The sequence below is a fragment of the Ovis aries genome, chromosome 1 (assembly GCF_016772045.2).
Source record: "Ovis aries strain OAR_USU_Benz2616 breed Rambouillet chromosome 1, ARS-UI_Ramb_v3.0, whole genome shotgun sequence".
NCBI lineage: Eukaryota > Metazoa > Chordata > Mammalia > Artiodactyla > Bovidae > Ovis > Ovis aries.
In genome coordinates this window covers 216964452-216982652 of record NC_056054.1, presented here as the reverse complement: position 1 = coordinate 216982652, position 18201 = coordinate 216964452, and the positions used below count along the sequence as shown (strand labels likewise).

General features: G+C 39.3%; 1 protein-coding gene across 8 annotated transcripts in view; it reads right to left on the bottom strand.

The window, feature by feature from the left end:
- TNIK (TRAF2 and NCK interacting kinase) overlaps positions 1-18201 on the bottom strand; it is a 401194-nt gene that overhangs the window by 129506 nt on the left and 253487 nt on the right. For all 8 annotated transcript variants that reach the window (XM_027958346.3, XM_027958352.3, XM_060393683.1 and 5 more), the window contains exons 5-7: positions 5110-5220; positions 2807-2897; positions 154-284 (exon numbers count right to left, since the gene is read on the bottom strand). In XM_027958346.3, the coding sequence (XP_027814147.1) occupies positions 154-284; positions 2807-2897; positions 5110-5220 (333 nt within the window). The remainder of the gene's footprint in view (positions 1-153; positions 285-2806; positions 2898-5109; positions 5221-18201) is intronic.

Here is an 18201-nt window from a genome sequence, read left to right as displayed (position 1 = left end):
CAAAGAGTCAGGCACGACTGAGCGACTAACACGAACACTAACTAACTTGATTTATACAAATCACAAACCCAAAGCCATGAGCAAATTCTCTACAAGTCTCAGAGTGAGATGTTTAGGCATGCCTGGAAACTTATGAAGAGTAAGAAGACATACCTTGAAATCATAAGTGGCATCTGGGTTTTCATCACAGGCAATAACTTCTGGCGCCATCCAGTAGGGTGTTCCGATGAAGGTGTTCCTCCTGCCCACTGTTCGATCAAGCTGGGCACTGACTCCAAAGTCCACTAGTTAAGGGAAGACAAATGAATAGTTTGTGATCTAAGGTCTTATACGGTGATAAAATGAATGAGTATTTTTTTATTGTGGTAAAATATACAACATAAAATTACCATTTTAACCACTTCATAGCGGAGAGTGTTGTGGTATTAAGCACATTCAGTTTCCGGTGCAACCATAACCACCATCCAACTCCAGAACATTTTCATCTTCCTCAATTGAACCACTAAACACTAACTCCTCTTTCTCCCTTCTGCCCCAGGTGCCTTGAAAGCAACATTCTACTTTATGTTTCTATGAATCTGTCTACTATAGACAGATACCTCATATAAGTGGAATCATACAGTATTAGTCTTTTAGAGACTAGCTTATTTTACTTAATGTGATCCCTCAAAGGTTAATACATGTTGCAGCATGCATTAGAATGTCCTCCCTTTTTAAGACTGAATATTATTCCACTGTCTGTAGGTGCCACATTTTGTGTACGTCCATCTGTTGAGGGCACTCTGGATGCTTCTTCCTTTTCACTCCTGTGACTGCAGTTAAATTAAATACATATATTTAGTTATTTTAGATTGGAGTATAGTTGATTTATAATGTTCTGTTAGTTTCAGGTGTACAGCAAAGTGATTCAGTTATACAGATTCACAGAGCTCCTCTTTTTCAGATTCTTTTCCCTATAGGTTATTACAGAGTACTGAGTAGAGTTCCCTGTGCTATACAGTAGGTCCTTGTTGATTATCTAGTTTATATATAGCAGTGTACACATGCTAATCCCACCCTCCTAATTTCTCCCTCCCCTACCTTTTCCTTTTGATAACCATGTTTATTTTCTATGTCTGTGAGTCTATCTGTTGTACAATTAAGTTGATTTGCATCATTTTTTTTCAGATTCCACACATAAGTGATATCATATGATATCTGTCTGACTTACTTAATTTAGTATGGTAATCTGTGGGTGTGTGTGTTAGTTGCTCTATTGTGTCTGACTTTTTGTGACTCCAAGGACTGGAGCCTGCCAGGCTCCTCTGTCTATGGAATTCTCCAGGCAAGAAGACTGGAATGGGTAGCCATGCTCTTCTCCAGGGGATCTTCCCGATTCAGGTCTCCTGCATTGCAGATTCTTTACCATCTCAACCACCAGGGAAGCCCATGATAATCTCTAGTGAATGTATAAGTTTAAATTGCATATATTAATATAAATGAATAAAGTACACCAATGAGAAAATCACAAGGAGTTATATCTGGTTATATCAGGGCTCCATGGAGGACCAAAAATAGGTGTTAAATAAAAGGCAAGCTTGGACCATAAAGGAGAGTGTTTAGAGGATGCAAAGAAAGTGGTAATCAGCTAAGTTTTTGGAGTCAGACTGCCTATATTTGCATCTCATTTCTGACACTTATTCGTATGTGACCTAGCAGATAAATCTTTTAGAGGTTCATTTTCTTAATCCATAAAATGAGGATGCTGAGAGTCACATGGAGCTGCTGTAATGTTTAAGTGAAATCATCTACCTTCAAGCATTTTGTACATGATCTGGAACATAATAGTCTCTCACAAGTAACTGTTAATAGCGATGAGTGAACATTCTGAGGATAGCTTATGTAGTCAGTACATATATAACTGCTTTCCCTACCTAATGTATGCTTTTGTTTTAAAAGGGAATATTCATGAGATGAAAGCTTGGTCCCAAATGCTAACTAAGAAAAAAAATGGAAATTATCTATTTTAACAAAAAGGCAAGAGCGAATGTTTGGGATATAAGCACAGGAGATATTTAAATCTCTTGAAAAGAAACAATCATATGGACAGTGATTCTTTTCTAGAAGACAAATTGCATATCTTACAGGATATCTGTCAATGTATGCTCTTACTTATATACATCAAGCAGTCAAATGCATGTGGGCATTCTCTACCTTATCTGGAAAATCCCAGATTTATTGTGGGAAGGGCTCTAACAGAAAGGACCAGAGAAAAGGATTCCCTCACTGATAACTCTGGCAGACGGAAGTGGGATGATCAATATGTGTGTAAAGTAGAATTTTAAGCATCCATTTTGTATAGGTGCCCTAGGTAATAATGAAATCGATGGAAACAGCACTTAAAATACAGGGGAATATAGCAGGAAATTCATTATTCTAAATGTGTGTGGATATTTTCAATTAAAAAATAAGTCATCATTGTTCTGGTACAGCAGCAACAACATAGACAAACTATAAGATATGGGAAACCGTTTCAAGGTCAGCCACTTCTAATCTAAAGGCTCTTTGCTTAAAAAACAAGCTCAGTTATTTCTACACATTGATTAAGCACATGGTTCTACTTATAATATTGTATACCAATTCATTCCTGAAAGTGCTTTTAAAAAATGTTTTTTAAATAGGAAAAGAAACATGTTCGTTTCCAGTCTAGGTACAATGACCTCCAAATACACAGTGATACATTTATGTTCATTATTTAAAAAGAAAAACAGCTGAAACAATCCTACCAATTCCTGTAATTCCTAGGCTCACTGGATTCTGTTCTTACCTAGTTTAACTTCTGCATTCTCAGTCAGCAAGACATTTTGCCCTTTAATATCTCGATGAATCACTTTATGCTGATGCAGGTGACTCAGCCCCTGGAGTGACAGAGAGTCGGGAAGGGTTAACAGGAATATAAATCCAGGTGCAAAAAAACGTATTTTGGATGTTAATGATCCAAAAAATTTAAACTTACCCAGAGATACTTTCATTATTGTATTCATATCTTTCATGTGGTCATAATTCAAATGTAGCACAATATTCATTTATCCTAAGCTGCAAGCAACTGATCAGTATAAACTGAAATAAATATACAGGCAGTCCTTATGATGCACGGTACTGCGCTAAATGAAACGCTTGCCTATCAACTCTGATCTCAGGTAACAAGGAACCACACAAGCCATGATATGACTGGTTCCAACATGCACATGTTTCAGCTAACAGCATTCTGAAAAGTCAGGACCACCTGTATGTGCCAGCTGGTACCCGGAACATCTACAGAGTCTGTACAGAAAACTGATTTAACAGAAGTCCCCACTTTTGGGGGCAATTTTTGAATTGAAAAGTTTAAAAGTTACCTTCTATTATATAATTTTAATTAAGCACAGTATTACTCAGACCAACCAAGAAATTTCCCATTAGCTTTAACCAATGGCTCACATTAAAAAAAAAGGAAAACAGCAATTTTTATTTCTTTGTTAATATTCACCACTGTCATTTTTAGTGCTTTATGATATTTGTGACTTTGTGTTCATTATGTGAAATAATTATTCAGTGACATCTCAACCTCATTGTGTTCCATTTTTCCATGAATTATCCTGACTTTGGCTTTTATGTGGTATGAGTTCTAAAAACAGACTTGTTCTAAGGTGGTTTCTCAGATACACTGTAACCTACAAGAATCTAAAAGTGGCATACTGAAGTAAATCATATTATATCTATGCTTGCGAATGCAAGCATTGGATACCCAAGTGTTGTCATTTTTTATTTATTTTCTGTACTTTCCCCATGCACTGTAGCACTGCTCTGGTTGTAAATCAGGTGACCAGAAGAAGTGGGCCTGTTCATGGACTCTCTGTTCTATTTCCTTGGCCATTTGCCTATCCTTATGACAATACCACCCTGTCTTAACTACTTAGCAACTTTATAACAAGTCCTGAAAACCGGCAGCATAAATTTTTCACCTTTGTTCCTCAAAATTGCCTTGATTATTCTTGGCTTTTTGTTATTTTCATATGTTTAAAAAATCAGCTTGTACATCCACAAGTGTATCTAGAAGGATTTGAAGAGGCAGTTTATGATACCAAGGATCAGACTGGGGAGAAATAACATCATTACAATACCAAACATTCTAATTTATGTAATAGTTTCATGTTTTGTTCCCTTATATTAAGAAAGCAGAACAAATAAATAAATGTCAAGCAGATCTAGTATAGGAATGTTCAGTGGACATATAGCAGCCTCCTTATTAATAGCAAGAGATAAGTAAACTGACCCAAACAAACTCAAATATGACTAGTTATCTTCCTGAAGTGAACTCAGCAAATATGACACTGCTGTGCAGACTGTCTGACTCTGGAATTTGTGGGCACAACTGGGCAGATGGGTACATTCTTGCCCAACTGTTTTGACTGATTTTAGAGGCTGTCTCAAAGAAACTTTTTAAGGTAAAATCAGTTAAACTAGGTTTTATGTACTAAAATGGCTAACGTCATACAAGCCTAAATTAGTTATACACTTTCACAAGTTGAAAACTCAAACAAGTGACCAAAATATCCTTAAACAATCCATCTCCTAAGTAGAAAACTATCTCTGTGATCTAAAATCAGAATTCCAACTGGAAACCCCATAGGAAATGAATCCCAGGTTAAGGGAAATCACCCAACTAACCTTTCCAAAGAGAGTGCACATGGCTTTTCAGTTTTTTTTGTTTGTTCAGTTTTTTTGCTCAGTTGTATGTGACTCTTGGCGACCCTATGGACTGTAGCCCGCCAGGCTCCTCTGTCCATGGGATTCTCCCAGCAAGAATACTGGAGTGGGTTGCCATTTTCTCCTCCAGGGGATCTTCCTGACCCAGGGATTGAACCCGTGTCTCCTGCATTGTCAGGCAGATTCTTTACCACTGAGCCACCCGGGAAGCCTATTCAGAATGGCTCTCCCTTCATAACAGCAGACCACAACACATACCACTGCCACCATCACTGTTAGAATAAAGCTCTAAGGAGGTTTCCGACATGGATTATGGAATGAATTAGTGGAAAGTCAGTGTAAAGTTCAATACCTCCCAAGGTTTCCCATGTTGTCACTTACTCGTAAGATCTCCCTGCAGATGTACGCAATCCACTCCTCCTTCAACGTGTTACCTTTTGTGTTCTTGATCAGGTCAGTGACAGAGCCTGCACCACAAAACTCCATCACCAACTGGCAAAGGAAGCAAATAGGCCATTATTATAATTATACTTCAAGACTTCCACTGTGTTAAGAAAGTATAAGGTATCCAGTTGGTTGCTTTGGAATGCCATTTCTGCAAAGAAAAAGTGATCATAAAATGACATATAAAACAAATTTTTATCTTTATTTTTTCCTTCAAATGATAGATTTTTTTTTTGATGTGGACCATTTTTAGAGCTTTTATTGAATTTTGTTACAAATATTGCTTCTTTTTTTAATGCTTTATTTGTTTGGCCTTGAGACATGTGGGATCTTAGCTCCCTGACCAGGGATTGAAGCCTCATCCCCTGCATTGGAAGGTAAGGTCTTAACCACTGGACCACCAGGGAAGTCCTGGAAAGATTATTTTTAATTTTCCAAACTGAAAATTACAACTGGAAATTGAGGAAAATCTCCATATTCTAAGTGTGTGTCTTAAATGAGGGCAGCTAGGTTGGTTCAGATGGAACTGAGACTATCCTTGTGGTTTTACCTAGTGGTCAAGCCCATCTTTCCTACAGAAGCAGGCTCATCCCCCTCTCTGAAAGAGCTGTGGTTGTCTAGGCAATCCCAAGCCAGAACAATAGAAGTGCACATTGTTTATGCTATTGGTTTGTAAGTGGCACTGTAAGCTGTCAGAGTGAGGACTATCTGCTTTTAATTAACTTCAGCAAATGTTCCCAAGAGGCTGGACATATCAGATAAATTCACTAAACAATAAGCCCTAATTTAGCACCTTTCATCCAGAAAGCTCCAAGTTCTCTATAAATATAAACTCATTACAGGACTCGGCAACTTTATAAAATAGGCAGAAAATAAACATCTCCCTTACTTAATGGCGAAGTAGAGACTAGAAGAAAAAAAGCAATCCATCTGCTTTTACATTCATTTTCTACATTTAGAAAAACACATCCATTTCCATACATTCTCCCTCTTCTTCAAAAGTCTTCAGCAAAAGTCAACTTATTAGGTACCTTTAAACATAATTATAAGAAAAGAGTTTAGGATGACTAGCAATCAGTCTCTGATTTGACACTAGAAACAGAACTAAAATAGAGACATAATGAAATCACATTGATGATTTTGGCTTTGTCCAAATGTGCATTCCTAACATCAGCACCACGTCACCAGGTCCTAAAAGATAACCCATCAGGCTGCAAAAAATCTCTGGGCAGAAAGAACATTCTCTTTTTTCCCCTAAATGCCTAGGTGAAACTAAAAAAATTATTTTAAAAACTCATAAAATTAGTTTTCTGAATGAGTTTCCAATGTCATTCTGATTTGTCTTCTTATGATTTTATAAAGCATAACAAAACTCTCCACTCTTCTCCAGAGAGCTGGTGAAAGTACACAGATCGATCAAGGGCTCTTGTAAAGAAATTTGAAAAGCACCACACAAGAGCATGCTTCAGCCCCTGCAAAAACCTGTAAAATTATCATATATGAGAGCCAGGAAGCTATGAAAGACTATAAGATCATGCTAGAAAAGATCAAAGAGTCAACTTTAAGAGGTCTCACTGGCCAAAATGGGATAAGCTGAGAATCAGAAGCAACTGACAAAGAATTAATCTCAAAAATATAAAAGCAGCTCATGCAGCTCAATTCCAGAAAAATAAACGACCCCATCAAAAAATGGGCCAAAGAACTAAACAGACATTTTTCCATAAAGAAGACATACAGATGGCTAACAAACACATGAAAAGATGCTCAATATCACTCATTATCAGAGAAATGCAAATCAAAACCACAATGAGGTACCATCTCACACCAGTCAGAATGGTTGATATAAAAAAGTCTACAAACAATAAATGCTGGAGAGGGTGCTGAGAAAAGGGAACCCTCTTACACTGTTGGTGGGAATGCAAACCAATACAGCCACTATGGAAACAGTGTGGAGATTCCTTAAAAAACTGGAAATGGAACTACCATACGACCCAGCAATCCCACTGCTGGGCATATACACCGAGGAAACCAGAATAGAAAGAGACACGTGTACACCAGTGTTCATCGCAGCACTGTTTACAATAGCCAGGACATGGAAGCAACCTAGATGTCCATCAGCAGATGAATGGATAAGAAAGTTGTGGTATGTATACACAATGGAATATTACTCAGGCATTAAAAAGATGCATTTGAATCAGTTCTAATGAGGTGGATGAACCTCAAGCCTATTATATAGAGTGAAGTAAATCAGAAAGAAAATCACCAATACAGTACACTAATGCATATATATAGAATTTAGAAAGATGGTAAAGATAACCCTGTATGCGAGACAGCAAAAGAGACACAGATGTAAAGAACAGTCTTTCGGACTCTGTGGGAGATGGCGAGGTTGGGATGATTTGAGAGAAGAACATTGAAACGTGTATACTATCCTATGAGAAACAGATCATCAGTCCAGGTTTGATGCATGAGACAGGGTGCTCAGGGCTGGTGCACTGGGATGACCCTGAGGGATGGGATAGGGAGGGAGGCTGGGGGGCGGCGGTTCAGGATAGGAAACACATGTACACCCATGGCTGATTCATGTCAATGTATGGCAAAAACCACTACAATACTGTAAAGTAATTAGCCTCCAATTAAAATAAATAAATAAAACTTTTTAAAAATAATAATAACTGCAATGTCTTGAAACACACGGAATATGCTTAAGTAAATGCATTAATAAAAACATCCCCTCAAAAAGAATATAACTGGCACTGTTTGAAGAAACTGAAGAACTAATTTCTTATACTTAAACTGGTAAACAAAGGGGAAAAAATCAAGAATTTACACTGCCTTTCTTTTACAAGTTTTACTACCATGATTACATAATAAAAGAGCTAAAACTTTTCTTCACAAAAACAATATTTCATCTGATAAATGAAAAGGACATAATGGAATTAGAATATCACTATTTCACAACCTCTGATAAATTAGTGGATTTAAGCACCAATCATCAATGGCTGCTCGAATAAAAAGAAAATAACCAGCTAAGATTTATCTCTTGATTAGGGTAACATAACATCACCTAAGCAGTAATCATGCCTAAAACAAAGCAAAACAAAAACCCCAAACTAAATCTGATCAAGCATCTAGTTCCAGTTACCAGTTTATAGGAAATTAAGAGGACTGAGGAGCAAACACATTACATGATGGGGATACAATCAATAAAACCTAGGATAAAAAACGCCAAAGAGTAAATGGCCCATTCGCTTCAACAAATATATATAATGAAAGAAGAAGAGATGGAAGGGAAATCTGTAAGTTTAATAACATTTAAAACAGTCTACTAACAAACTGCAGTGAATGCAACTTATCTGGACACTAACATTTTTTTAAAAAGCTGTTGAAATTTTGAGAACAATCTATAGTCTAGATATTTGCTGACATCAAGGAAATGTGGTTGACATTTTTTAAGGGTGATAATAGTATTGTGGTTATGTAAAAAATAATCATATTTTAGAGAAGCATCCTGAAGTATCAATACTAAAGATAAAATGATATGATGAGAGTCTCTTCTACAAATGAGGCTTGGTCAACTGGATATCCATATGTAATAGAATAATGTTGAATCCTTACCTCATATCACATATAAAAAATTATCTTAGAATGAATCAACGATGTAAATATAAGAACTAGAACTGTAAGACTCTTAGGAGAGAACAAGGGGTAAATTTCCACCACCATGGACTTGGCAATGGTTTCTTAACTTTGACACTAAAAGCACAAACAACAACAAAAATAAGTAAAAGGAGAGAAACTGGATTTCATCAACATTAAAAATCTTGTGCATCAAAAGACAGTATCAAGAGGGTGAAATGACAGCTCACAGAATAGACGAAACATGTGCAAATCACATATCCAATAAGGGTCTAGTATCCAGAATCTATAAAGAACACTTATAACTCAACAAGAAAAATATAAACAACACAATTGAAAAAGGGGTGAACACCTGAATAGGCATTTCTCCAAAGAAGATAGACAAATGACTAACAATTACATGAAAAGATGCTCAACGTCAACAGTCTTTAGGAAAATGCAAGTCAAAACCACAATGAGATACCACTTTACACCCTTTAGGATGACTATAATTTAAATTTAAAAAAAGTAAAACAGAAAATCATGTGTTGGCAAGAATGTGAAGAAATTAGAACGCTCCTACATGGTTGGAGAGAATGTAAACTGTGGCAAACAGTTAGATGGTTCCTCAGTAAGTTAGAAATACCATTTATATATTATATATATATAAATACCATAATAGTATATATATAAATATATATACCATTTATATATATATATAAATAAAAGAAATAGCATATGACCTAGCAATTTCACTTCTAGATATATACCTACCCCTCAAAATTGAAAACGTGTGTTTAAACAAAAACTTGCATATGAATGATCAAAGCAGCACTGTTCACAATATACGAAATGTGGAAATAACCAAACTGTCCATCATCACAGATGAATAAAATATAGTATATCCATACAATAGAGTATTGTTCAGATATGAAAAGGAATGAAGTACTGATGCATGATACAATGTGGATGAATCTTGAAAACATCATGATATTAATACCTGAAAGAAGCCAGAAGAAGAAAGCTGTATGTTGTATAATCCACTTACATGAAATATCCAGAATCGGCAAATCCGCAGAGAACGGAAGCAGATTAGTGGTTTTTCAGGGGGAGGGAAGAATGGGAGTTGCAGCTTGAGGGGTAGAAAGCTTCTTTCTGGGGTGATAAGAAAGTTCTGGAACTAGACAGGAGTGATGGCTGCACAACATTGGGTGCTTAATCTCACTGTTATACACCTTAAAATTATTAAAATGGCAACTTTCAGGCTATGTGCATTTTACCAGACTTTTTCTTTTTTTAGAAAAGATGAAATTTGTTTCAAAATAACAGAAGGGAGGAAGTAGATGAGTGTATAGATGGGACAGGATTGACAACTGGTTGACGATTGTTGGGGCTAGTTTGGGGCACATTATACTGTTCTCTAGTAAAGGCTATGGTTTTTCCAGTGGTCATGTATGGATGTGAGAGTTGGACTGTGAAGAAAGCTGCGCGCCGAAGAATTGATGCTTTTGAACTGTGGTGTTGGAGAAGACTCTTGAGAGTCCCTTGGACTGCAAGGAGATCCAACCAGTCCATTCTGAAGGAGATCAGCCCTGGGAATTCTTTGGAAGGACTGATGCTAAAGCTGAAACTCCAGTACTTTGGCCACCTCATGCAAAGAGTTGACTCATTGGAAAAGACTCTGATGCTGGGAGGGATTGGGGGCAGGAGGAGAAGGGGACAACAGAGGATGAGATGGCTGCATGGCATCACGGACTTGATGGACATGAGTCTGAGTTAACTCCGGGAGTTGGTGATGAACAGGGAGGCCTGGCGTGCTGTGATTCATGGGGTCGCAAAGAGTTGGACATGACTGAGCAACTGGACTGAACTGAACTGAACTGAACTGATACAGTTCTGTCCATTTTTGCATATTTGGGGGATTCTCTATAAATACAAAGTTAAAGAAAATCCTATTTATGTAAACTGTGTTTCAACAGCAGCAGGATGGACCAAAGAAACATCCTTGGGTAGAGAGAGAACATTTTCTTCTAGAGAGCAAAACATGTTTGTGTTCCTTTTCCAAATCCCATTTTGAAAAGCAAGTGACCATACCCCCTACAAGTGCATCCACTGCTCCTGCATCTGCTGGAGAAAATGCCCCAGCGTTGAGCTCTATTAGGCCACGTAATTACAGTTCCCAAGGAAAGCAGTGGAAGCCCACTGACTCCAGTCTTTCAAAATTAGATTGGACAGAATACTTTCAAATATTCAGTAGGAAACAATCCCGTGCTAGCCAGGCACTAATGTCAGTGATTTCTATAATTTGCTCCTCCATTCAGCTCCAGCTGAAGGCTGCTAAGTTCTTTTCAACTCACTATGGAACAAAATGATTGTTAAATTATGTAATGGGATTTTTTCTTTTTTTAAAAAAGGAGAGAGAAAAAAAAGAAACGAGCATTTGCTAGCAGTCAGTTCCCGCAGCCTCACAGCAACACTGATAATCACTGCCACTGCACAGTGGGGACCCTCCTTCACCACAAGTAACCTCATCACATTAATAAACAGAAACAGGGCTCAACATGCCAAGCCCAGCAGCGATAAGTCAATAACTTTACATCTTGCAAAGCAAGAAATAATGCATCATTAATATTTTCCCTGAAAGGAAGTCCTCAAAGAGTTGACACTGGGGCAACGATACTTGCTAACATTTACTGAGAATCTACCATGTGCCAGGCACTGGGCTGAGTGGTTTGCACTTATTGTTTCATTCATTTTGCTTCCCCTCAATTCCCTTTTCTTTATTTATTTGGAAAAGAAGCTTAGTTTTGGTCCCCAGCCTTATTCATGGTATATATACTCATTAAGCAACTAGAGCGGGTTGAAAGCATCATACTTTCTCAGTTACTAGCTATATGGCCTTGGGCATGTTCCCTAACTTCACTGGGTTCAGCACTCTGCCACCATCACTATTAAAACAAAAGCATCAGCCTTACATAGTTGATGTGAACACTGTCTTACAGAATATAAAGCTTCTGGTAGCCAGAATTCTCAGATTCTATTATTTATCCATTCTTTGGTCTGTTTGCCTTTATTAAAAAAAAAAAAAATCCAGCTTGGAAGACAGCATTGATAGCTTCCCAAGATCCACTTCACTTGGTTAGGAAACGGCTAAAAGGGCACCTATAAAGGGCACTGGGCGCGTGTGCTTCTAAACCTTCTATTAATGAAAGAGGACCAAGGACGCAGCTCTTTTTCTTCAAGCTTGTATCACACAGCAAGAAGACACACAGGTGCATCCCAGGACACTGGAGCTTTTTATTCGGCAGGTTGGAAGACGGTGGGAGACGTTTAACAAGAATCTTATATTTGAAATTCTCACTCACTATCACCTACATAACTGGGTCAGACAATGAAAATACACATGCATGTCACTTGGGAAGACAGGAGGAAGGTCAAGTTGAAGGTGAACACAGAACTGCGCTCAAGCACGATGGGGGCTGGGCCGGGGCCGCACCTGGAACCGTGTCAAGGAGAAGATATTTAAAAAGCAGCACAGTGTGCATAGTGCAACCCAGTTATTAGGGAAAAGGTTGCTTGGGTTGTCGAACGTGGGAAGCTATTTCTATCTGAACTAAAATGAAAAAAATTTTAAAACAAAGAGTTCTAGCATATTTCACAATTTGCATGGTTGTTTATCACTTTTTTTTTTTTTTTTTGGTCTGATGAGCAGGAGGTTTTCTCTTAGAGCTTGTGGGATAAGGAGGTTGTTTTCTTTTAATGCCCTCCTGTTCATTCTTCCTCCTTCAGGACAGTACAGAAGTCAAGGCTCTCTGGCCTCAGCGGATCTCAGATGGAGTGTCCGAAGCACTATCTCAGCCCTCCCTGAGGTCACCCCCTAACTGGGAGGGGCGTGGGTTTGGAATCAGCAGATGTGGTCACTTTTAACTTGCCCTTTCCAACCCTAGTCACCTCTGAAAGAATTTTAAAAAGTCTATTCTCAGAACCAGCCTAAGAGGCTTAGGATGATTTCTGGGGTCCCAAAGGTATTAACTTACTCGCTAACAAGAAACAAAGTTTTAAGCTATTTTAAAACTGTGGGACTAGCCCAGACTGCCTTGACAGCAACATATTAACCCAAATGTCACTAGTCAGTCACCCACAAGAAGAATGACCACTAACAGATTCCTTCCCTTTTATAGTAAAAGAGGAGATGAGAGAGAGGACAGGAAGAGGAAGGAGCAAGGGGATGAAGGTCGGCCTAAAGTGAAGGAAGTCTGCACCAAGGGCCTCCCTGGTGGCTCAGTGGTAAAGAATCCACCTACCAATGCAGGAGATGCAAGAGACCTGACCTGGGTTTGGTCCCTGGATTGGGAAGATCCCCTGGAGAAACAAATGGCGACCCATTTCAGTATTCCTGCCTGGGAAATCCCATGGACAGAGGAGCCTGGCAGGCTACAGTCCATAGGGTCACAACAGAGTCGGACATGACTCAGTAACTAAACAACAACCGCACCAAGCGATTGCACAGACAATCTAAGAAAAGGGAAGGAAGATAAACTTCTAAGAATTCAAAAGTCTGCAAAGGATCAGCCTATTGACCTTGAAGGTCCAGAAACATCAGCAAGGCACAGGATATTTGTATCATGTGTAGCTGGGAACAGCCACAGATCCCATCTGCATGATTTACAAAGGTATAAATAAAACCCAAACTCAGTACTTTGTTACAGAATGCAGCTTCATTTGCCAAAGGGAGTTTAAGTCGCACAATAATAAAAAAAAAAAAAATGTGTGTACAGAGGTACAACAATTGCTGGGTTTACATTTATCATTTCAATCAACTGATGGAAAGGTAAAGCAAACTGTTTTGCCGTAAAGCAACAGCAAAACTGTTGGCAATTTCAAATTGGGAAACCAACTGAGAAACCTAAACAGGTTTTTGCATTTATTTTTAAACCAGCATGTATTCGGGGAAACAAAAACTCCTTTGGCTTCTGAATTATATTTTTAGACTCGAAAAGAGAATGCTTATAACTACATATTCTAAGTGTTCCAAAGATAAAAAGATGAGCCCCAATGATGTGAAATCTCAGATTTTGTCAATAAAGTTTCTGGATATGTATTTTGAGAATAACAATCAGAGTTTGAATGTACTAAGCCAGCTGGTTTTCTTAGCAACAAGAAACCTGCCCAACTGACAGCTAGAAATGCTCTGTGGTCGCCCATGTCTAAGGAGAGAGCCGTCTCAGAGTTAGCATGGTAGCATTCAAGGAAAGAGAAGTTAGCTGCCTCCTGGATTTGGTATCTGGTGCTCAAATTTCTCAGAAAGCACGCAAGATCTTCTGAAGGGTATATCCTATTAGAGATAAATCATAACATGTCCATTTGAGCCTTGGATCAAATCAGAGACTAACCTCAAAGGTTATATGAAATTTACAAGTCTCCCTCTTAGAAAGAATTTACGGGTAGTGACAGGGGAACAAGTTTTCAGAAAAGTTAACAACAGAAAAAGGAAAAAACAACACTGGCTTTAGAAGACTTAGGACTCACGACTAAGAAACTTGGTAGTTGAGAATTCTGAGAAGTGTAATGCAAATAGGAATATTGCCGTTGACTCAAAATTAATCTGGAATAGGAACCAGAGGGTTATGTAGACCATTAACAGAGTAACTTTCTGCAAAGTTGATTCAGTTGTATGTGTCCAACTCTTTGGGGGCCTATAGACCATAACCTGCCAGGCTCCTCTGTCCATGAGATTCTCCAGATTGCTATGCCCTCCTCCAAGGGATCTTCCTGACCCAGGGATGGAACCCTAGTCTCTTATGTCTCCTGCATTGGCAGGTGGGTTCTTTACCTGGGAAGCCCAAAAGGAAGCTTAGCAGAGGATGGTTGCTGAGCAGAGAGAGTAACTTTGGGCATACATCAAGTCTACCTTTTGCTAAGGTAAAAAGCAGTTTAGGCACAGTTCAAATGAAGTTCATTAGAATAAAAAAAGAAATCATTTTCACACTCTCGTCACTTAATCACCCATTAATTCATAAAAATGGCTCCATTAAAGCTGAACTCAAGCTCAGTTGCACAGTATTAAATCAGGTGTAACTTTAGCTCTGTGTTTGTATTTAAGTAACTTACATTCTGTGTCTATAGCTCATGCAGTGGGGCAGCTCCAAGACTGGGAAACAGTGTATAATCACTCTTCCTACTATCTACTCAGTCTTAAAATTTTCCACTCACAAATAATAAGACTCAGTTACTTCTCCAGACAAATAACCTAGGTTGAAAATACGAAGGAAGGGAATTCTTTAGTAATAAAACTAAAATAAAGAATTTAGTTTTATTTACATGTGTCCTCAGTCACTCAGTAGAACCTGACTCTGCGACGCCATAGACTGTATCTGCCAGGCTCTGTCCATGGAATTCTCCAGGCAACAATACTGGAGTGGGTTGCCATTTCCTTCTCCAGAGGATCTTCTCAACCCAGGGACTGAACCTGTGTCTCCTGCATTGGCAGGAGAATTCTTCACCACTTGAGCCACCATCTTACTAGACCAACCTACATTTTGGAATCTAATCAAATTTATTTCCTTTTATAAGATATTCTAGCCCTGTGATTGTTGTGGTGGTATCAAAAGAGATGGCAAAATATGTGTGATTTTGCTTTCTAACTTGAGGAAATTCGCCCATTTAATAGACAGGCCTTGTCACTCCCAGTGTCTGAAGGGCATGCAGCAAAGTGGAGGGCCTCTCTTTGCTGAGACGGAGCAGAATGAGATGGCCGTATTGTGTGTCAGGGCGCCTTGTTTCGGAGAGATTGGAATCTTTATTGAAAGAGCTCCCTTTTTTGATTTCCGGATCAGGCCCTGAGCAGTTGATAAGGGAGAATTACTTGGCCATTATCAGAAGTAGTTGTAATTCCACAAAGAGCTGGGACTAAACAAGAGTTTATCTCTGTGACAAGACTGATAGAATTCACACAGGTTATAATTCAATCAGACACCTAAAACAGCACTTATATTGGCTGGTGGCATATGTGCAAACTTCTGGCCTCCAGCCACAGCACAAGAAGTACCTGGGGAATAGTTCCTGTGGTCTGAAAACTGGGAATAAATGTTAGAGTGCTACTCTTGGTTGCTACAGGCTCTGTCTCTATTTAATCCATAATAATATTTTTAAAGAAATGTAATCCTAAAAGAATGCCATTAACCCAAAGAGTCAACTCTCTGTGACCTTTGCAATTATTTGCTAAAACACTCCCAAAGGGTTTAATGTACTTTTCAAAGTATATTTCTAAGACCTAAGAAATACCATCTTTGTAGCAGCAGCTAACAGGTCTCGCTATCCTCTCGGAAAGCTGGGGAAACTGAAAATTTTCACGGGAAATTTTCATGAATGGAAATGAATAGTGAACTCAAAAATAAATTTGTTTAGGGGCTTCCCTGGCGGTCCCGGTGGTTAAGACCCCATACTCCCACTGCAGGGGGCTAAGATCCTGCACGCTATGGGGTGCAGGCCCCTGCCAAAATACAGGTTTAAACACAAAGCTTCAGTCCTACGTGGAACACCAACCTTTGACCTATTTTTTGCAACTTCTGAAACTATTTTACAAATAAAAGGAGAAGAATGCAGGGTTTGATTCTAGCATCAGGCAGCTTGAGGTTAGCTAACACACTGGCTTCATCACCCAGTAGCTGTGAATCCTCAAGCAAACTTCTTAAGTTCTCTGAGCCTAATTTCCTCATCTGTAATAAACTGGGGATAATGAGAATATTTAATTTGTAGAGTAGTTATGAAGATATAGTGAAATAATATGACAATGCAAACAAATATATGACTGCAAATGTTAAGCAGGTGATAAATATTACTTGCCATTGTTGTTAACACAGAATGCCTGTGGTTTGACGAGTCAGAGGCCTTGGACCCAGTACACACTATTATATTCTATAACCAAGTTTGCATCAATATTGTGATCTGGTACTAATTTCCCAACTATTATGTTCTGTTCTGCCTTTAATTTTCTACAAAGAAAGAAAGTGAAGTTGCTCAGTCGTGTCTGACTCTTTGCAACCCCATGGACTGTAGTCTAGCAGGCTCCTCTGTCCATTGGATTTTCCAGGCAAGGGTACTGGAGTGGGTTGCCATTTCCTTCTCCAGGGGATCTTCCCAAGCCAGGGATTGAACTCGGGTCTCCCACACTGCAGGCAGACGCTTTACCATCTGAGCTACCAGGGAATTTCTTATCAAATCGAACAACTATAAAAAGAAATGATGCTCTTGTACCTATGAGATATTTTCATAGCTTTGTATTTTCATCCTCAGTGACACAGAAGCTGATGGACTAGCTAGTGGGGACGGTCAGAACAGTCCTCTGCATGGGCAAAAAAGGGCATCTGACGAAGGGGAGGTCCCCTGCTTCCAAGCAGGATGTGGGGCCTGAAGCTACTGTGTTTTGCCAGCAGCATCTGATTGCAAGTGGGAAAAATGGAATGTGAAGGCAGGGGTCCTCCCCACGTGGCCCGTGATCACTACTTACAAATGCCCTTTTGTGAACTTCAGGAAGGGGACTGGCTTGCTCCAACAGTTTCCTTCCTGGTCCTTCCTGCTTCTCCTCTGGCCCCTATCTGGCCTACTCTCAACCCAGCACCCAGAGGGACTCCTTCACTCTGTGAGTCAGATTCTTTCCCCCACCCCCTTCAAAACCCTTGAGTGGCTCCCACCTCACTCGGAGGGAAAGCCGACATCCTGCCAATGCCCTGTAAGCCCTTGCCTGATCTGGCCCCATCTCCCACATCTTTTGGTCACATTGGCCTTGTCGATAATCCTGAAAACACCATGCCTGGAGTGCTCAAAGTTATTCACAAGGCGGTTCCCCTGGCCACTGCAGCCCCTATCTGCATCCTCATTAGCCTTTCCCTGCTCTTCTAGGCATATGCACTTTCAGCTTTTCGAATAGTTTTCTGACTTAATACGATTGTGGTCTGTAGCAAGAATGTACACTGCGTGCAACTAGGGGCTTCCATCAGTTTCGTTCACTGATGTTTCTTATCTTAAGTGTCTAGAAGAGTGCCTCACGCCTAACAAGTGCTTGGTATGTATTTGTTGGATGGATGAATGAGTGGGTGAACAGATGAACACATACGCACGCAAGCTCCTGGTTCCCAGCCACCACAGCCATCTCCACGACAAGAGCAATGGGCCAGGGTAAGAACTGGCAAGCAGTGACTCATTTCTAGAGCATCAAACCTCCTGTTGGTACCCTGCAGATGCAAACAGGCTTGCTGCATCCTCCCACTGCCAATCTGAAAACGGACTGCAAATTTTGCTCATTTAAAACAACAACTTCCAATGTCTTTCACAGAACTTCAGGCCAAGCTACATGGTCATATTTCAGGATGTCTGCATTCTTATTCTGTGTCCATCCATTAATGCGCTCGG